Raw genomic sequence first — 20,846 nt, forward strand, 5'->3', positions numbered from 1 at the left:
GTACCTGTGTGCATGTGTGCATGCGTGTGTGCGTGTGTTGGCAATGTGTTTTCCAAAAGTACTGCTCATTGAACCCTTTATTTCTGGAGCATTTTATAGGACTAGGTGGATTTTACTGGGAGGGTTACAGGAAAGGGGTGTAAAGGTAGAGGCTGGGTATTGGAGCTCCTGTGTTCTGTTCCCACTGTCTCTATCCACCCTAAGACATGAGCTCCAACCTTTGTCTCTCCACCCTTGATAAGAGAGGAAGTCACCCGGTCCCTCCCTTTGAAAAGCTGACCTTCTCCATGGATAAGGACTTAGCTGGGGTTTGGGTCCCCTGGACCCCTACCCTGACTACTGACACTTCCTACCCTCCCCCTTTCCCCCTAACTCCCTTGTGTGTTTAGGGTAGCCATCTTTCTGGAAGCCGTGTACAAGCAGACCAGTGTGGCCCCCCAGCATCAGGAGTACCTCTTTGAAGGTCATGTCTGTGTCCTTGAGCCCAGCCTCTCAGCGCAGCACATCGCCCACACGACAGCAAGCAGCCCCCTGACCCTATTCAGCATGGCCAGTGAGACCCCCAAGGGGCTGGCCTTCAGGGACCGTGAGTAGGGCCACTCAGGCTGGCTCTTCTTTGCTACGAGGGGCAGGGGTTTATGATCCAAGGTATCGATTAATGTTTCTGTGGGTGTTTCCTTGCACCCAAAGGGTTCAGAAGGCAGATTTGGCTTCTAATTCTACACCATGTGACTAAAATGCCATGTGACTCAGGCAGGTGGCTTGACCTCCCTCCCTGGGCTTCGCAGTGGCCACGGAGCTGTGAAAGAAACTTCAGTCAAAACAGGGGGATCTGGATTTAATATGTTTCCACAATCTCTGCAATCGGTGGGAAGGCCTCAGATAGTTTGGGTTGGAGGAAGCAGGAGTCCAAGGTGATGGAGAGAAGGAAGGTGGTCAGGGGCCCAGAGCTTTGTCTTCCAAGTTCTAGAAAAAGTATCATTCCTTCTCATTTGAATGATGCCGGTCCCATCCTCCTCAGGGTCTCCAATGCTGGAAAGGAGAATTAACCTTGAGACTCCTGGGCATGAGGGTGGTTTTAGCCCATCTTCTGGCTGTTTCTGGGACCTTGGATGTAAGGCTGCAGTTCTCCAAAGAGGACACAAGGGGGCAGTGAGAGACTGCACTTGTAAAGGAGCACACAAAGTGCATTTATTCAGGGTTGGGGGGGGTGCTCTGTGTGAGGTGGGAAGCTAGAGATGGAAGAGGGGGTGGGGGTGGATGTGCCTGGTGAATGAGGAAAGAGGAACTTAGGATTCGTCCAGACACCCTCAGACAGGGCCTTTGTCTGCAGCCGCTCAGGACATCCCCAAGTTCTTCCCCAAAGTGGATCTGCAGGCGGATTACAGCACTGCCAAGGTGAGAGGCAGCCCGGGGGGCAGGGATGGGTGGCGCAGGGGGTCGGGTGGGAAACCTACCGCTGCCTCCTGTGTGTTTCAGAGCGTGTTGGGCGCTGGCTACCAGGCCCTGTGGCTGGCGCGGGCCCTGCTGGCTGGGCAGGAACTAATGCTTCGGGGGCTGTACTGGTTCGTGTAAGTACCCCGAGGGTGGATGGGGAGGGCAAAGCGGGCGAGCCTCATGGTCCGGGGGCCATTACGGCGGGTGCCGTGCTCTCGGTCCCCGGGGAGAACAGAGCTCTGACTCAGCACCCCTCGGCAGGGAGATGCTCCAGGCCACATGCAGGCGGACGCTGGAGGTCACGCGGATGGCCCTCCTGTTCCTCAGCAGCAGCCTGGGCACCGAGAGGTGGGTGTCCTACCCAGGGCAGGGTGGGCTGCTGCAGGTGTGAGCCTGGCTCGGACCCCTCAGCCCTTCTCTGTCTGCCTGCTCTTCACCCCCAATATTTCCAACAACGCCCCTCGCCTCCCCACACCCAGAGCTCTTGCCCTCCCTGCCATCCAGGCGTGCAGGGGGCACTCCTGCCCTGTCCCTCATCCCCCACCCTGCTAGGTGACTGTGCATGCCTCCCCTGCTACCCAGACACTGCAGGGGGTGGGAGGAAGGGCCCATGGGGGCACTGCTTCAGCAGGTCCCAAGCCCCGGAGCAGCATGGCATCCCCCTGGACCTGACAGAGCTGGGATCGGGTGGTTTCATCCTCCACATTCTTCCTACTGTCTCTGTCCTCACCTTCTTCATCTCCCCCGGCCCTGCCTTGGGGCCCCATGCCCACCGCTCCTCGGATTTGGGCTAATTAGGGGTGATGGGCCAGATGTGAGGAGACTGGGAAGAAGGGGAGGAGGGAACCAAGCTGAAGAGTCTGGAGATGAGAAGCAGGAGGACTCCATTGGCCGGAGCACTTCCGAGCCGTGGGCACAGCCCCCCGAATCTTGGAAGGCATGGGGGCTATGGTACAGTTGAGAGAAGGGGGCTCTGCAGGCCAGGAAAGCCTTCCCCACCAGAAGGAAACACGTAATGACCAAGGAGCAGAAACTGCGCGAACATGCCTGATATCCCCACCCCTCACACCCCCTGGCCCTTATCCTCAGGAAGGTCCCGGGAGTTTCCCAGCAGTGGGTTGACTCACCGCTCCCTTGCTTGGTAGCAGCAATGCTGATGATGGGGCGGATAGGGTGGTAGTGGTGCGGGAGGAGGCAGAGGAGAGTCTCCAGATGTCAGGAGCAGAGTCCCTGGCCTGGCTGGTAGAGATAAGGGGCTGCAGGGGCACCAGCACTGCTCCTCAAAGCTCTGTCCAGAGCACAGAAAGGGGGTCCAGGGACAGATGTGGCCCCATGCACAGAGGGGCCCACATTCCCCTGCAGGAGGTAGCTCTTCCCAGGTGATAGGATGGTTGGGTAAAGAAAGACTAGATATGGGGAAAGGCAATCGTGGAGGTCTTCCTGGAAGAGGTAAAGCTTTTAAGGCCAGAGTGAAAGAGAATACCTTGAGTTGGGAGGTCCTGTGCAGGGACAGAAAGGGGGGTTGTGATTGAAGAGACTGGGGAAGGGATGCTGGTGATGTTTGTTGAAGCCATAGTCAAAATGGGAAAAAAATGGAAAATATCCCAGAGTGAAGGTAGAGCAGGGTGGAGGAGTGGAAAGGAGAGGAGAGAATGCATGGAGGTCCTAGAAGGTCCAGTTGGCAGATTGGACCCCAATAAAATGGCCAGTGGAGGTCTATTGTAGGTTCTTGAACAGGAAAGAAGTGTGTAGAGAAAGTATTTACGGTATTTGTCTGCCCACTTGCCCTGGACTATGAGGACTGTGGAGAAGGGACAGCCCAGCCCTGGGCCTGGAGTCCCGGGTCTGCTGGCTGCTGTTTTTCCCATTCTGGCTGCAAGGGCCCTTGGAGGCCTGGTGTGTCTAGAGAAGTCAGGCTCAGGAGTGCCTGCTTCATATCTCAGCCTCCCACCAAGGAGGAGTACAGACAGCGGGAAGATCACTGAGCAGAGAGTCAGAGGGCCAGTCCACGCTCTTCACTAGGGACCTCAGGCCACAGTTATCTCTCCCCACCTGAGCCACTATTACCCCTTTTTCAAAATGAGAGAACTGGATGATCTCTGCGGCCTCCTGCCTCTGACGCTTTGTGATCCCATTCTTTTTTGAACATCCTTCGACCTGTCGGTTCTGGAGTCTGGGGTACTTTAACAAGCACCAGGCATAAAGTGGCTGCCATTGCCCAGCCTGGTTGCTCACCTCTCCCACAGCACACTCCTCCTGCCTCGGGCTCCCCAGGATGGGCTTTCGAAGCCAGGCTCCTTTGGCAGAGTGTCATTGCCTGTGTCCCGAAGCTCCCTGGTCGTCTTTGGCAGCCGCTGCCATGCCGTGGCCCCGTTCAGGCAGCCAGGACTTGCTCCGGGAGCCCCAGTGCTTCCCCCACGCCCACCACCAAAAATGTGTGTCCATGCTCTCTAGCCAAGAGCTCTAGCTCTGAGGTCCTGTTTGATGCCCACAAACACTCTACTGGGCAGCAGGAAGGAGATTTATCTCCCCGTTATGTGCATGAAGAACCTGAGTCTTGGAGAGCTGCAGTGACTGAGCCCAGATCATGCAAGACAGGCAAGGTGGCACCTACGAGTAGCACTCAGACCCGTCTGCCCTGACTCCTTGCCCAGCTGGACCAGGTCGGGCTCCTCCTCTTCTGCCAGCAATTATTCCACACCCTGAAATCCATTTGTACATTCACTAATTCATTCAACAACCACGTATTGAGGAACCATTGTGTGCTGAGCCCTTTGCCCCGCACTGGAGATACAATGGTGAACAAAGTGGGCGGCACCGCCACCCTCATGCGGCTTCCGCGTCATTCCTAATTCTCTCCCCTCTGCTTTCCGTACCCCCCCCCCCCACTCCCAAGCCAAAGCACAGGAGTCTTTTCCCCTGAGCGTTATCGTGATCGAAATAGTATATGCTAATTGTAGAAAGTTGGAGAACACAGATAAGCCAGCATGAAATAAAAGTGCTATGTCCTATCACCCAGGGCTAGGCTGTCACACATGAGTAGTGCACGTCCTTCTAGGTAGTTTTCTACTCTGTGTTTAAAGTATATATATTCACCAACATGAGATTTTATAGTATTTGCTCTTCTAGAACCTGCTTTTCTCAGCTAATGAACTCTCCAACCCCATGCCAATACATTTTCATCTCATCTAAAGCCATCTATAATCAACGTTCCCTAAGTAGCCCCTGCTTTACTTTTCTAGCTGGTTTTGTCCAAACCAGGATCCAATCCAAGACCACACTTTGTGTTTGTTATGCTCCTTAAATCTATTTTCATCAAGACAGACTGCCTCTCCCCTCCCCCTTCATGACACCAGCATGTTGGAGGGAAAACACCCATTGTCCCACTCTCTGTACTTGCCTAGTGCTTCCTCTCGATACCCTTTGGTTTTTTCCCTCTTTCCCAGCATTTTATATAAACTGAGAGTTCTGAAATCTGGATGGACTCAAGTTGAACATTTTTGTGCCGAAATACGTCCTAGTGACACTGAACACACTTCATATCTTCCCCTCGTTGGGTGGGGACAGGCTAATTCCTCTATTGTGTGGTCACATTTTCCCTGTGAAAGAACCAGTGTGCTGTTACTTTGGCAGAACACAAGTGTCCGTGCCTTAATCATGAGTCATTTGTTTTCACACCATCCCCAAACAAATAATTTCACTGGGGGCAACACGATGCTAATACCAGGTCCTGGAATACTGTTGGCTAGTATTCTATGCAATCTAGCTTCCCCTTATTAGTAAGCTATCGGTTATCATGAAATACAGTATCTACTGGGAAGAAAATTCAGTTTTTCCTTTAGTTGTAAATATTCCTAGTAAGGAGTTCATTAACAGTTGCCTTGCTTCGTGGACTCTGAATTTTCATAGATTCACGTTGTTTCCGTCCACCTCAATCTTGATTCTTTGCAGTGCTCAGCAACGGTACGACTTTGGTGAGTAGGGGCCTCTTGAAGTCGGTTCCTCTGATCCGACCACAAAACTCCCCAGATACCCCAGAAGCCAGCAAGGCTGCCCCAAAGATGTCATACTCAGCATGCGGTCACGGAGCTCTGCCTCCCAATCCCCCAGACATGTCCTTTCTCTGTCCTTCCCTGGAGGTTCAGCAGTGTGGCTGGGATGCCTGAAATGCAGGAACTGAAGAGAGTCACAGAGCTGAGGTCCAAGCTGCGGGCTGTGAGTGAGGCCGGGGGGTGGGTGGACTGTCAAGCCCAGAGTTGGGGGGGAAGTCAGGCTGCCACCAGCACCCCAAGCTGAGGACCCTCTGGGGGTCTGTCCTTTGTTTTCTTGTCCTCCAGTTGGCTGAGGCCCTCTCCAGATATGCCCACGACATCACAGAGACCCAGATGAGCCTAAGCAACCTGAGCTCTGAGCTGATGAAGAACCGGGATCAGGTACATGCGGACAGAAGGTCTGTGGGATTTTCCTTTCTGGTTGGGTGGGGGTGGGGGCAGGGGTGCACAGCTCAGAAGGTCCAGTAGCCTTTTTAGGAATCAATCCGCTTTCTCCCTTATCTCGGCAAGGGTGCTGGGGCATGGGGTAGTGGCGTGGGATCCAAGAATGTGCAAGACCGTCCCCTGAGACTGGCCAGAAGTAGAAAAGGATCTGGGGTCCCGCACCCCTCTGGGAGTTCAGAGAGCAAATTAGAAATCCTCGCAGGTCCACTGGGTCTAAATAAAAGAATAATTTTGTTCCATTTCTATTGTGAACCCTTGCTCTGCTCATTCCCTGGGTTGGCGCTCCTATTTGTAGCGTCTCATTTAATCCTCAAAATAACAATACCGCTAGCATGCTGCTTTGGTAGATGTGGAAGCTCACTCAGGGAGGTTAATGTGCCCTGGGTCACAGCCGGTCGATGACACGTGACGGTGGTGGCATCTCAGCTCAGGTTTGCCTACCTCCAGACCCATGGTCTCGGCCTACACCAGGGACTTACAGCCTCTACAGCCTCATTCTGTCTTTCAACAAACGTGAAAATGCCCCGCCCCCCCCCGCCCCCCCCCCCCTCCCCACCTAGCAGCCTGGTGCATGTGGCTCCGCCCTGATCACTCAGTGCCTACACGGATCCGGATCCGGATCCGTAACCCAGGCCCTCAATTCCAAAATCAACGAGTTCTGAAAGCCGTAGGGTTTGTTTTGTTTGGGTTTGTTTTGGTTTGTTTTGGTTGCAAAACCTGACCTCAGCTGGCATGAGTCTCTTTTATCCCACCTACACTGAGCATTCTTACAGTTCTCTGAACTTGGGGTGTATCTCACAAGGGATGCTGAACCAGGCCTCACTCGGGTTCTTCCACAATACAGCCTATGTAACTGAATTACCTTTCTAAAATCAGAAGACCGTATCTAGCCCGAGTCTTTTGGCTAAAAACTGGTGGTGAGGTCTTGTTCACCCCAGGTTCTCCAAGGGGCAGGTGACCCACAGAGCCCTGGGAACCTGCTTGGGCCCTGCCCAGAGTCCAGCTCCAGAAATAGCTGAGATGGGGTCACTGGGAGGGACTTCGGGAAGGAAGTGGAGCTAAACAGGCCTGAGGGTGAGGAAGAGCACCTCTCCCCCCACAACACACACACACACACACACACACACACACACACACACACACATACAAACAAAGTGTTTGTATCCAGCCTGAAAGGGGGAAGGAAGAAACAATAATGACCTTAAGCCCTAGGAGGTGGAGGTCCTTGGGAGGTCATCTCCCTCATTCCCCTGCCTCCAGGCAAGACTGAGGACCCTTGGATTCATTCTCGTTTTAGACAGGGATTGTTGATTCATTATTTAAGCACCTTCTGTGTGCCAGGCGTTGAATATACCAAGAGGGCAATATTTCTATTCTTCCCAGGCGACCAGAAGAGAGATTTCTGCTCCTCTCCCATCTACCCCAGGCACTGCCAGGCTCTTAGGCTCTCAGGGTCCTTCCTGGATTCTGTTCTCAAGCCTTCTAGTATAGCAAAGGCCATTCCGTGGCCTGTCCCCTTGGCTTTTTGTCTATCTTATGTCTTACTCAATACCTTGTGTGCGTATGTGCGTGTGTGTGTGTGTGTGTGTGTGTGTGTGAGGGAGAGAGAGAGAGAGAGAGAGAAGGAATAAGCATGGGAATGAGAGGTGGCTGGCCGTCCCCAAGGCACTTCAAACAAGCTTAGGGACAGGAAAGTCACTCTCATTTCCAGACTAGCCCCCAAAACTGTGGCAATGAGGCTCCTTCCTCAGGCAGGCAGCTCCTCCGCTACCCCAGCCCCCCGCCCCCCCACCGGCCATGCCAACTGCTCCCTTACCCTTTCCTCTGTGCTGTTGGATTCTCCCATTGCCTGGTCCCTGTCTCCTGCCCACAGCATCCAGCAGATTCAGTGCTGTTTGGACAAGATGAACCTCATCTACAAACAGTTCAAGAAATCCAGAATGAGGCCAGGTGAGCCAAGGGGAGAGCAAACTCCTCCCTGCTCTCTCTCTTCTCTCCCATCTCTCCCTTCTTCCTTCCTTCCTTCCTCCCTCCCTTCCTTCCTTCCTTCCTTCCTTCCTTCCTTCCTTCCTTCCTTCCTTCCTTCCCTCTGCTTATCCGGCTCTCTCTCAATACAGCACCGGTGTTGCCGCTGGAGACCCCTATGTGGATGGTGCATGTGAGGCCAGCCGGGGTGCAGCTGGTCTAGGCCGTGTCCCTCTGTGAACTGAGGGACGTGAAGCCTGTACCTATTGCCATGTAAGAGGCTTAGATGGCATGGGTGGGGGACTCAGCTGGCTGGAGCCTGGCTGCTATGGGAGAGGTGGCCTTTGAAAGAGACCCCTCACTTCTGCAGGGCACTTTACAGTTTAAGGAATGTTTCGCTACCTGCTGCGTCTTTGGCTCATTAAAACAGCCAGGTTTCCCAGATAAGGGAGGATCTGAAGAAATGTCATGTAGTCACTGGGCCAACTACTTAGCCTGTGTTATCTACTCATCTGAACAAAGACCCTCTGGGTGGGGACAGCTCATTTACAGGCTCAGGGATGGGCAGCTGCTTGCCCAAGGTGACTGCCATCACGGGACAGGGTAAGATGGAACCTAGGGGAGGCTTGTGGACCTGGGGGCCTGGGAGACCTCAGCTGACTCTTGGGGTTAGGAGACTAACACACCAGGAGCCAACCCTCTCCCTCTCCACCCACGTAGCAAACATCTCCCGATGTGTGAAGGCCTTGGTCTTGAGTGTCAAGTTTGCCTCCATCCCTAGAATTATCTAAAAAGCACTAACCCATAGAAATGTGATGCCAGAAACATACCTAACTTTGAGTTCTCTACGTGCCAGAATTTAAAAAGTAAAAACAAACAGGTGAAATTAATTTTCATGATATATTTTATTTAACCCAATGTGTCCAAATTGTCATTTCAGCATGTAATCAACATAAGCCAAATTACTAAAAAGATATTTTACCTTTTTTTTTTTTTTTGCCACATGCTAATTCCTCACAATCCTGGTGTCTTGGACACTCACAGCACATCTCTGTTCAGAAGCTAATTTTTTGGCAGGTGAGCTGTCGTCTCACCAAAGCCATAGAGCTGTGTTCCATGGGAAAACAATATTTTACACTGCTCCAGCTTTAAGTTGTTGATTAATTGAATTAGTTACATTAAAATAAAATTCAGTTCCTCGGTCATACTAGCCACTCGGCAGGTGCTCAGTAACCACCCGTGTCTCGTGGCTGCCGACTCAGACATACAGATCCGGATGATCTTGTCTCCGTGGGAGCCTCAGTCCTGCCTCTGGGTCTGGCTGTGGGGGGGGGGGGGAGGGAGTAGGGGAGCAGCACAGGAGATGGGGAAACTGAGACTCTCCTGTTCCTGATGCCCAGCTGGCCTCCTTGCTGTGATTTCAGGAGACCCTCGGAGGCTTTTCTGCCTTCGTCACTGGGATTCCATCGTCCTAGCATCGCTACCCTTCTGAGCACCTCGCTAGGCACCATTACTCTCCCCTAGTTATAGGTGAGGAAACCAAGACCCTGGGAGACTAAATAGCCCAAGCAATCCAGGTCTGGACATGTCTAACCACTCCGCTTTACAACCTCAAAGAGTTTTGTTTCCATGGGTCTGCAAGAGTCCTTTATGAAAATTAAAAATGAAAGGAAGAATAACTCTTGACTGCTACCCCCTGGAGTGTTGAAAGAGGCCATTCCGAAATATGCTTCCTGGTTCTCTCTCTCTCCTCACACCCGTCCTGGTGTTATAGACGATGGATGAGGAAGCCGACTCGATGAGATGAGGTCACTTGCCTACCACCTCCTGCTACCAGGAGGCTGGGCTGGGACGTGGAGCTGGGACTTCACGAGTGCTCAGAGAGCTGAGAGCAGGGCCCAGGACAAAGATCCCAGGGAGGGGGTTCTGCCATTAGGGAACCGGGAGGGGGCAGCAAGGCAAAACTCAAGTGTCAGGTCACCCCCCGGGAGGCCCATTCCCTCGAAGCCCAGGAGGGGGCAGCATCTCCCTACTGTGGTGAGCATTGGCAGGAGGTGGCCAAGGCGGTGAAAACCAGCTCTTCTGGCAAAAGTGGCTGGTCCAAGAAGGGGGGAGGTAGAGAATGAAGGCGAGGTACAGGGTGGTGGCCCGGCTTATCCAGCCCCTTGCTGCAGAGCCCAGCTGGCTCTGCCTGCAGCTCGAATGGTCAGGAATGGGGCCCACAGACTAGGCATCAGCCACTCCGGAGGGGTCTTGGATGACCTTGGAGGAGGAGCTAGGGCTGACCACGCTTCCTTCAAGGTCCTCATCCACCACATCCCGCCTGAAAGTATCCCCAAGTATCATCTCTCTACCCCCAGCCCCAGGAACCTTATGGCAATTTCTCTGCAGCTTCATGCCTTCCCCCCTGCCCCCGCCCCCTTTCCTGGCTGTTTGTTTCACTCTTGACCTTTCTGGGTCCATTGAGCTCTTGAGGGCCCAGGCTGAGCTGCCTTCATCTTTGTAGTTGTCCCCAGACCCTTGTGGCATTCTGTTTCGTTGACTAATTAAACAGGCGACACCATTCCTGTCTGTTTCCTTCAGGCCTCGGCTACAACGAGGAGCAGATTCACAAGCTGGATAAGTGAGTGGCCCGTGCCCTGGCAGGTGGGTGAGCGGGAGGGTGGGTGTCGCCGGGAGTGATACTCTGTCCCTGACCAGATGGGGTGGAGGGCTCTGATCCGGGCTTAGGCAGAAGAAAAGCGGGTAACTGTATGTGGGGGCAGGTTATCTGGGGTCAGGGGAGGGAGATCGTGTAGCTGACTCAGAGGGAGGTTTCCCTGAAGCAGTCTTGATGTAACTGGGTTTATTTCTAGTATGAACAAGACTGTTTGGAATATTTCCATTCTTAGTTGCCCTCACTGACTCCCCGCTTACCGCTTCCGGCTTCTGACCTCTGCCGGAGCGTTCCCTCGCACTGCTCTCTGCTCCTCTGTATGCTGGACTCTCCTCTTGCAGGAGACCCTTCCTGACTTCAGTGGTTATTTGTAGACTTACTCCCCCAGCTCTACACCCGTCCCTAACCCTCACACACACACACACACACACACACACACACACGGTCTCTCAGTCTCTGCAGAACCATCTCGTCTCCCCTGTGAGGACTGAGCCTGTGAGCGTGTGTGTTCTCTGAGGCCCCCTTGTCCTTCCCCCACATCTCTCTGTTGCTGGGTCGTGTGTTCCAGCCACTCCGATCTCCACAGTTCATGTGTGCAAGCGTCATTTCCTGCTTGTTGGGACAGGCAGCCCTGCCGTGGGCCTTGAGGCGGTGGACACTGAGGGATGCTGCCCTTGTGCACGGGTGGCTCTCGTTGCTTATCTCTGTGCCTGGGGGTCTCTCTGTCTTTTCAGGGTGAATTTCGGTCATTTAGCCAAAAGGCTCCTGCAGGTATTCCAGGAGAAGTGCGTGCAGAAGTACCAGACATCTCTAGTCACGCACGGCAAGTGGATGAGGTAACAGTCGGACCCTCCCCACTGAGCTGAGCTCGTGGACCCCCAGGGCCCTTCTGAGCCTGGCCCTTCGGGCTTGCAGAGCCCTAACTGAGGGGAGGTGGGAGTAAAGGCACAAAGACCAGAACATGAGGGGTTTTTTTGTGCACCTGGGAGATTTCTGTACGTTAGCTTATTTAATCCCACAACATCTACCTACGCAGTACACACGCTCACCCCACTTCACAGATGAGGAAACTGAGGCTCAGGGCACAGGTCTCATTCTCAATACCACACAGCTAGTAAGTAGCAAAGACTAGTCTGTGGGTATGACTGCCTGGAAACTCTGGCTTCTTTCCATGTTTCCAGGTGGTTGTGTTGGGAAGCCCCCTCTCTGGGGAGGAGTGGGATGCGGCCCTTAAATAGAACCCTCTCAGACGGCCCCCTGTAGGAGTTCTGGGTTTTCCCTTCTCCGATGAGTCCCTCCCTCCTTCCCCTGCCTGTGGGAATACCGGCCCCTCCTGAGAAGAGAGGGCAGGTTCCCAGGCCCGTATGACCTGTGGGCTTGTTATGGGGCTGACACCCATCCTCACATTAGAACACAGCTCCTCCTCCACCCCCCCACCCCACCCCACCCCACCCCAAATTCTGATTTAATTGGTCTGAGGTCAGGCTTGCAAGTCAGCACTTTAAAAGCGCCTCCAGGTAATTCTAATGTGTAGGCAGGGGTGAGAATCAACCACTGGTTTATCTGTCCTTGGGTTGGTTTCCTTTTTGTGCAGTGGGGAAAATGGTCCTGCCCACTCCCTCCACTTAGAGAAAAAGAGAATTCGTAAAAGAGTCCTGACCTTGATTTGCTCTGGAAATGGGGCCGTTCCCGTAGTAAATGCCCTGGGGTGGGCTTCCTCTGTCTGTCTGGAGCCTGACCTGGCCCCGAGCTCGTCCTCACTGGCATGTGTGGTGGGCCCAGCCACATGTGGTTGTGCACTCCCGCCGTGGTTCTGCTCGGACCCTCAACAGTCTCAGTCAGAAGTGCCCTCCGTGAGAGGTGAGGGCGCACCTGGCAAGAGGCAGTGAGGGGGGCAGATGCCAGGACCCATCATCTCCATCCTCCGCTGTCTGGAAAGCCTCTCCCCGTGTCTGCGTGGCGACCCGAAGGGCGGCTGGATGGGCCCCTGTCAGAACGCGCAAACCCAGCTCTGATTTCTTACCTGCTCTCTCCAGGGAGGTGCACGAGACCAGGATCCGCTTGCGTATGGTCAGCTGTTCTGTGGCTGCCTTTAACACAGAAGCCCAGGGAGCCCAGGAGAGCCTCAGCAAGGTGCGAGATCTTCAGGGGGCACCCGGGCTGCCGAGAGGAAGCCAGGTCAATCCGGCACCCTGGGGCCACGGGGCCATTCCCCTGCCTTTGGGCAGGGCTGCCTTCAACCAAACCCAAGCACTTTGTGGGGTCGGAGGTCTCTAACATACAAATGTGCCCTGAGGTGGGGACAGAGGGAAGGGAAGGCACTTCCTGGTGATCTGAGACTGAAGGTCACTGCACAGACAGCTTCCAGAACTCTGGGACATCTTCCTCGGGCCCCGTGGAGCCGGGAAGTGTCCAAGCTACTCCTGAGAGAGGCCACGTGAACTCTCTGTGGTCTTTTAGTCTGCTCTCTGGGAAGAGACCCCCACACAGGCAGCTCTGGGAAGGCTGCTTCTCTGGTCCCCAGCCCGTGGCACCTGTAGCCAGCCTCATCCCTTCAGAGGCTGGCTGGGCTGCCCTGCCCCTTCTCTGGAGCTCCTGGCTTGGGCTGGGCCATGGCATTGTGGGCTGGACCCAGCGGAGAACTGGACAGTCTGGACCGTTAAATCCAAGCACAGTCGAGGGAGGGTGGCTGTGTCAGCCATGCTCCCAGGGTGGGAAGCAGGAGCTTGTGGGAAAGGCTTGGGCATTCTGGGTGCCCCAGGGATGCAGGCTGAGAGCCATTTTGTCACCCTTTTCTTACCCTTACTCACACCTCCCTTACAAAGAAACACACCTGCTGGCCCCCCCTCCTGACTAAAGTGTGGCTTTCCCTTCAGATCCTTGACCAGTTATCTCACCAGCTCCTTCAGGACAGAACAATGGGGGCTCAGGTCTCAGCACCCCCCACAGCTCCCCACCCCAGCCCTGCACTGACAGACCTGGTTCTGCAGTAAGTGCTGGAGAGAAGAGGGGAAGTGTGTGTGGAAGGGAATAGTGGGGGAGGGGGAGGGTGCAGAGGTGAGAGCCCGAGGGGTTCTGCCTCAGGCCTGGGAGGCAGGAATCAAGAGAGTCTGGGTGGCGGGCTTCCTGGGGAAGGGGTCAGGCGGGCGGCTGGGCCTCAGCCACAGCCGCCTCTCTGCCCTCTGCCTTGGACAGCATGCAGGAGCTCTGCGAGGAGGTGAAGCTGCTGGCCTTCGACCTTCAGGACAACAACCGCATCATTGAAGGGTAAGGAGCTCCCACTGTGTGTGGGGACGGGCGGCTCCTCAAGCCACCCTTGGGTCCCTGTGCCTGCCCATGCAGGTTTGATGACAGGTGTCCCTTTTCCAGTCACGTCAGAGCTTTGGCCTTGTCCTTAGGTGGGTCGCCATCTTTGTGAGGTGTAGGCTTTCACTAGAGTCTTGAGGACGTGAGCCTCAATAAAGTCAGACAGGAGGACTCAGAGGCACGTGGGTTTGTGGCCACATCCTGCTCCCTGAAAATGTGGACTCCGCCTGATGCCTTCCCCAGACCGCGCCCTTCAACCTCCGCAACCATCCATAGAGTCCTGCTGTCCATGTCCCACACCAGGAAACCGCAGCACAGAACGTGGGTTAACTGCCCGAGGCCTTTCTCCGGCCCTGTTGGGCTCCATCTTTGTGCACATGTTCCCAGGGCCGCCAGGCTGCGGGCCCAGCCTCAGAGACTCTGGATCACCTCCTGTTAGGGTCCCCTCCCCAGGGTGGGGGGCAAGGTGTACCACAGGGGGTGCAGCAGGGCTCAGACTTTTGGATTTTTTGCACCAGTGACATTCACAAAAGAGAGCTGGAGAATAACAGACTGACCAACTTCTCACATATCCAAGTAAGCGCATTTGAAAGGGAAAAAGCCCTGCCGTCTAGTAGTCCTGCTTGTATAAAGCACATTTTTAATACCAAGGAGAAGGGGGGACCTAATCTCGGCATCGAGGATGGTCCTTGCCCTGAAGGTCAGAGTGCCTGTTTACATACATACACACTTGTGCATGTGCGCGCACACCCCACACCCTTCCCATCAGCCTAGTCTGTCGCTTCCCCACGGGACAACCTGGGGCGCAGTGGAAAGAATCTGCAGAAATTCCAACAGGACCTGACTCCTGGCTGCTCTGTACAAAGGGCATGAACCTGGGAGATTTGTCCTGCTTTCAGCTTCGGTTCCCTCCCCTGTGAAATAGGAATGAATGGTGCCCCTCCCTGATGTTGGACTAAGCAGGATGAGAGACACCATGTGCTGGGGAGGAGGGGCACAGAGGAAAGGGCTCACTAAATGGCAAGTATTGGGAGCTGGGGAGCCAGGAGCAGAACTTACGTTTTTCCTGACTTTCAGGGTCCTTGGGCTGAGGAGGGAGCTCCTCCCTGACCCATCCCAGCAAGGGGAGAATCCATCCTCTTAAACCCCTGCAAGGGCGGGGGGGGGGGGGGGGGGCTGGAATTCTTTCCCAAGAGGCCCTCGTGGGCAGGAAGTTCCAATTTTAGTGCTGACATAAATTTTTCTTGCTGTGATATGGAGTTTATTTACAGATAACTCAAAACTTTAGTGAGTTTTCACTTCCTTATTCAGAGCTGTAGCCAAAGAGCCTACAGAAACGAGTTGAATTCCTCTCCCCACCTCAGCTGCTCCTGACCTTTGGCCACACTGGATTCACCAGGGGAGCTTTGAAGAGAGTGGCTCCCAGGTCTTGCCTCCAGAGACTCTGGTGCTGCAGGAGGTTGGGGATTTTATAAACTCCCCAGGTGATTCTAAAGTGTAGTCAGGGATGAGGACCAGAGTCGGGGGTCAAAGACACGACGAGGGGACAGCTCAGGATAAAATGGCTGGGTGTTCCTGAAAGTTGAGTGTGTTGGGTCCTGGGTTACGGGCTGCAGGCTTCTCTGCCTAGGTGGGGGAAGCTAACTGGTAGCTTTCCTTACAGGTTAAGTAGGCCCCCGTCGGCCCCTGAATCCTGAGGTCCGAGCTCCATGGGGTGCACAACATCCTGAAGCATTAGAATCATTCAAAGCCCGCTCTCCTGCCTACAGTGCGGGACCTAACACAGGATGATGTCTGGTCCCATCTCATCAGCCTACCTCTCTCCTGGCCAACAGCTGGGAGGTGTCACCAGCATTACCTTCCACTGCCTCTCTGCCGGAAGAAGCACAGTAGGACCTGGGGTGCCAGGCCATCTCCGACAGGCCCCACTGCCTGGGCTGAACTTTGTGTCTCTCTCACACAGGCTCAGGTACGGCTCCTCCGTCTCCCAGGCCTGTGTGGCTAAAGCTGGCAGGCCGCCTGGGGGGAGAAGAGACTCAGATCACTCCCATCGATCTGCCCACCCACCTCTTCTGGTTTACGGGGCTTCACTTCTCAGGGAACAGAAGAGGAGGCCTCCAGGGGTTCCCCTAGGATGCTAGGTCAAGCGACCTAATTTCAGTCTTCCTTCCTCTTGAGGGGTTCCCCAGGGAACATACAACCCTCCCCTCTCCTACGATTTCTGGGGCTCCCCACCCTCAGCCCCAGGCATTCCAGAGCCTGATTTTGCCTCTACTCTTGGTCTGGCAGAGCCTGGCAGAGTTGAGAGAATGGGTGGTCAAGGCCAGGTGCTAGGTCCCCGGGGACCCTTGCCCTCCTCATTCTGCCCGAGGCACTGCCGGGCTCTGGGAGACGCAGCCAGCCACTGTCAACAGTGAGCACAGGCCCGTAAGCCCAGTGCCCAAAGGAGATAAGAGGCCTGCACCTTGAAGAAGTGGAATAAATGTGGCGTGGCCTTCTTTTTCTCTACTTCTGAGTGGCTCTCGCTGGGCTGTGTCTGTGAGGCAGGGGAAGGCTCTTGGCTGTGTGTGTGTTTGACATCCCAGCAGGCGGTGGGTGGGGATCTGTGAGGACAAGGACTGGGAAACGGAGGCGGGACTGGTCACTTCCTGATCCCTGCCTTTCCCCTAAATGGGCCCTAATTTCAGGGAAAAGTCCGAGGAAGATGGCATCCTGCTGGGAGGGCTTGCCTGCCCATTCCTTCTCCTGCCCCCAGTCATTTGGGGGGGACTTATAGGGGGCCTGGGACTTGGGGAGAAAGGAGATCTCTCTCCCCCACCAACTCAAATCTACCATCTAAGGGCCTACTCCTCCCCCACCCCCATTCCCCACCACTGTTCAAAACCTAGGCTGTGTCCTAAATATCGAGCTTAAGCACTGCTGTGGACCATTTTGAGTATTCCCTCATTTTGCCTAGAAGCTAGAACGGTGCCTGGGCACTCAGACTTGTACAAACGCAGTCTTTCCCCGCACTACATCCAGCCTTCCCTTAAGCAGAACTCAGCTACCCACCTAGCCTAGGGGGTGGGGGAGAACGCAGTCAAGTAGCCCCATGAGGGGAGGGAGATGCGTGGGAGGCTCCATTTGTGCATGAAGCATGAAAACAACACTATGCTTGACTCTAGATCACCCCAGAAATCTTTCCTGCCCGTCTTCACGAAACCTCCATGTCCTCAGAGGCTACCCTGCCTAATGACCCAGCAGGGCAGAAGTGAGGACACCTGGGTCCTGCATTCTGATACCGTCCATGCTGCTTCTCTATGGAAAAGACCAGCACCCTCTAAAGACCCAGGGGAGGGGCACCGAGGGGCTGCTTGCATCGGGCCTAAGTGGCTTCACGTATGCCATTTGGGGGGGTGGCGTCCATGGGGTCATCTATACCCAATGGGCTCAGAGTCTGGGGCCCCTGGAACCAGCTGCTGCCTCTCCACGGCCCTGGGCCCTGGGCACGCCTGGTCTGCTCTGCCTGCGTGAAGTTCAGGCTGACACTTCTGGCTCATCAATGGCCTTGTAGGGAAGTCCCAGCATGGATTTTCCCTGGCAGCTGTGGCTGCCTCTGGATCACATATGCTTGGTGGAGCTCAGCAGAAGAGCCAGGGGATCCCTGAAAGCCAAGTGTGGATTTTTGAGACATGATATGATCCAGGCTCTGTGATCTCATGAGCAGAGCCCAGCAGAGGACATGCTCAAAGGCTCCAGTCTGTTCCTGTGCTGGGACGTGGACGCCTCCCCTGATTTAAACTCCTGCAGAGCTTCTGATTCTGTGTGAGGAACTGGACCAAGGCCCAGATTCAGAACGTTGTAAGATCCTCAGGTGTCTGAAGACCTCTTAAACTCCTTCTGTCCTCTGTAGTGATTCCTAACACGACACTTAAAATGAGCCCACTCGGTTCCTCAGGCATGAACCGAACACCCGTACTGTGCCAGGCCCGGTTATGGGTACCAAAACCACACAGGTGACTACGATGCCTCACCTGCTACCGGAGGAGTTCACCTTGATGGGGGAGGCATCTCAGTGTCATGAGGAGAGTAGGAACACACAGCTCAAGTGTGGCATTACGTCACCGTCATCACAGGGGACCACAGTTAGGTCAGGGAAGGACTCGGGCGGCAGTGGACTCCGGTGAGGTCTTGGCAGGTGAGTGGAGTTGCCTAGCAAAGAAGGCATGACAGGCGTCCCCGGCAGTGGGAACAGCACAGCCACGGCATGGAAAGAACTGTAAGAATGTGTGTCACTGTGGAGTAAGCTGAAGTGGGAAGTCAGTGTTGAGGAAAGAGGGCAGCCAGACCCAAAAGGTCCTGTAGGCCACACTAGGGAATTTGAGCTTTACCTCAGGGAAGCATAGAAACAGGTTTAAAGCCAAGGCCAACTGGTATTTTAAAGATATGACTCTTTGGTGTCGCTGTGGAGGGTGTATTGAAACACCGTGCCTTGGTCTCATTTGTAAAGTGGTGATGACATCTTTCAAAGTTACGGGTAGGAATAGATCAGATATTTCCACAAAGTGCCTGAAACACAACGTTAATTCTCTGCACACCCCCTGCCCCTCCCTTGGCTGTGAGGACCCTGTGCAGGGTAGATCAAGAAACAGATGCTCTTGGGGCGCCTGGGTAGCTTAGTCAGCAAAGCATCTGACTTGTGGATCTCTGCTCAGGTCATGATCTGATGGTTCGTGAGTTCAAGCCCCACATCAGGGTCTGTCCCGATGGCGTGGAGCCTGCTTAGGATTCTGTCTTTCCTTCTCTCTGCCCCTTCCCTGCTTGTGTGTGCACTCACATTCTCTCTCTCTTTCTCTCTCTCTCTCAAAATAAATAAATAGACTTAAGAAAAAAAGAAATAGAAGCTCTTGTGTCAGATAAGTTCAGTCAGTGGCTCAGTTCGGTCACAAATATCTGGAAAGAATCCACATGGCATTTAGATTTATGGCGAGCATGCTCTTAAAATAGGCTAGTCCATGTTAAAAGTGGGCCTAACTAGGAGGATGTGGGGGCACATCTGGGCTCCCCATGCGGTTAGTGAGCCCACTCTGGAGGGCCTGGTGCCTCTTTCAGTGCCCAGAGCTACAGGCCTGTAGTCTCAGTGTTTCAGAATCTGCTCAATTTCCTCTTTATAGGCTGGTGTCGGGGTTCAAAACAGATTCTGGGACCCCGCCCACATGATTCCAATCAGTAAGGGTGTAGCCCAGGAACTGCAATGTGGATGAGCTTCCCTGGCGATTCTTTTTTTTTTTTTTAATTTTTAAAAATGTTTTTATTTATTTTTGAGAGATCATGAGCAGGGGAGGGGCAGAGAGAGAGGAAGACACAGAATCGGAAGCAGGCTCCAGGCTCTGAGCTGTCAGCACAAAGCCCCAGGTGGGGCTCAAACTCACGGATCATGAGATCATGACCTGAGCTGAAGTCGGATGCTTAACCAACTGAGCCACGCAGGTGCCCCTTTCCTGGTGATTCTTAAGCTAAAGTTTGAGAACACTGAGGCAGAGTTTGCAAACGACCTGCAGAGGACATGTGAACGCCCCAGCACAGGCCAATGGGCAGTGGGCAGTATACGCCTGACCAAGCACTGCCCCCCCACCCTGACAGCTGAGGTCAGGGAGGTTAGGCTAGGGGACAGGACAGATCTCCACAAGGACCTGGCCACTCTCCCACTGCACCCACTGTTTGCTTTCTCGGGCCTATCTCGCTTCAGCAGGGGGAGCCTCTGCTACAGTCATTTGGGAGTCACTTCCAGGCTGCTTCAGTGGTTTTGTAAAAGGCGGAATCCTGGCTTCTTTTCCTTTCATCTCACAGAGAATCCTTAGCCAAGTGATGCCAATGGGAGGCGGTAAGGAATGGGCCAGGATGGCCTGAAGGAGCTTCAGACTATTTCCCTTGGAAGCTCTGAGTAACAGCAGTTACTTCAAGCAGCTGGGCCCTTTCCCAGCGCCCTCTGTAGAGAGACGGGGGTGTGTGGGGGAGACAAGAGATGGGAGTAAGGACAGGAGAGAGGGTGGGAGGCAGGAGAGAGAGGAAGGGAGTGATAAAGAGATGGACAGGCAAAGGGTAATGGAGAAGGAGGGCGGAGGGGGAACAGAAATGAGAGGACCGAGACCCAGAAGAGATAATTGTGTGTGTGTGTGTGCATGTGTGTGTGTGTGTGTGCATGTGTGTGTGTGTGTGCGCATATGTGGTGGGTTGGGTGGGAGCAGGAAGAGCCGGGAAGACCATCCCGGCCACTGTGCTTGTGCTGGTCTGTCACAATCTTCGTCCCTGGCTTCCTGCCACAGCAATGGGCCCAGAGCTGACTTTGTGCTGGAATATAAGTGGCTGTGCCTTGGAGCCCCTCTCTGGCTGAGGGGGAGAAGCTGCAGACAGATCTGCCTGGAATATCTGAGTTTTTCCAACACAGAAAGAAGAAACATACACACACACACACACACACACACACACATACACACACCAGTCTTATCATAAGCCTGGTGGAGCGACTTGGGTGGAAAAATCCCATAATTGAGATGCAGACTGAGGAGGCATCACTAAACTGTTGGCAAACAAGCCCCACCCACCACCCCACCCTACAGGGTGACACCTTTCCAGGAGCCCTCAGATCCTTGCTCACGTTTGAACCCTGGTTTGCCCTCTTGTCCCAAGTACTGTCAAGGACCCAGATGATCCCTGTGGGAGCACTGGGGGTTGGTGACACAAAGAAAGCCCATCTTCCTGAAGTGGGGAAGACATCCTCTTAGCCTTCAGCCCTGGCCATGGAGGCAAGAAATCCACCCCAGTGACCATCAACTTTGGAGGAGTTCATGAGTCTTAAATAGAGTTCCCAACACCACTGTCACATCTATCCGCCCAGCAGGTCACTGGGTGCCTTCTATTCTCCCTGGGCCAGGTAGTTCTTTGTCTCTCCTCCCTGGGTGCAGGGACCATGGCTTAAAGGTTGTTAAGAAATGAGTTGGTAGCTG

At 54.3% G+C, this 20,846-nt stretch overlaps 1 protein-coding gene and 1 long non-coding RNA gene across 8 annotated transcripts in view; one reads left to right on the top strand and one right to left on the bottom strand.

Annotated features, from left to right (window-relative positions):
* IKBKE (inhibitor of nuclear factor kappa B kinase subunit epsilon) overlaps positions 1-17,779 on the top strand; it is a 29,287-nt gene extending 11,508 nt beyond the window's left edge. For 4 of the 7 annotated variants that reach the window (XM_058700745.1, XM_058700746.1, XM_058700748.1 and 1 more), the window contains 13 exons: positions 390-586; positions 1,334-1,398; positions 1,480-1,571; positions 1,699-1,785; positions 5,577-5,652; positions 5,775-5,887; positions 7,807-7,883; positions 10,482-10,521; positions 11,289-11,390; positions 12,591-12,687; positions 13,431-13,543; positions 13,750-13,821; positions 15,524-16,368. In XM_058700745.1, the coding sequence (XP_058556728.1) occupies positions 390-586; positions 1,334-1,398; positions 1,480-1,571; positions 1,699-1,785; positions 5,577-5,652; positions 5,775-5,887; positions 7,807-7,883; positions 10,482-10,521; positions 11,289-11,390; positions 12,591-12,687; positions 13,431-13,543; positions 13,750-13,821; positions 15,524-15,557 (1,165 nt within the window). In that variant the 3' untranslated portion in view covers positions 15,558-16,368. Of the gene's footprint in view, positions 1-389; positions 587-1,333; positions 1,399-1,479; positions 1,572-1,698; positions 1,786-5,576; positions 5,653-5,774; positions 5,888-7,806; positions 7,884-10,481; positions 10,522-11,288; positions 11,391-12,590; positions 12,688-13,430; positions 13,544-13,749; positions 13,822-15,523; positions 16,369-17,024 lie in introns of those variants that run through there. The other 3 variants (XR_009254069.1, XM_058700747.1, XR_009254071.1) reach the window with 3 other exon arrangements.
* LOC131495697 (uncharacterized) lies at positions 12,096-12,675 on the bottom strand. Its single transcript, XR_009254073.1, has 2 exons — positions 12,578-12,675; positions 12,096-12,426 (listed from the first exon to the last, which is right to left on the bottom strand). It is a non-coding gene; the product is annotated as an uncharacterized LOC131495697 (long non-coding RNA).
* Positions 17,780-20,846: the final 3,067 nt, after the last annotated feature.

This window comes from Neofelis nebulosa, chromosome 15, assembly GCF_028018385.1.
Source record: "Neofelis nebulosa isolate mNeoNeb1 chromosome 15, mNeoNeb1.pri, whole genome shotgun sequence".
Taxonomy (NCBI): Eukaryota; Metazoa; Chordata; class Mammalia; order Carnivora; family Felidae; genus Neofelis; species Neofelis nebulosa.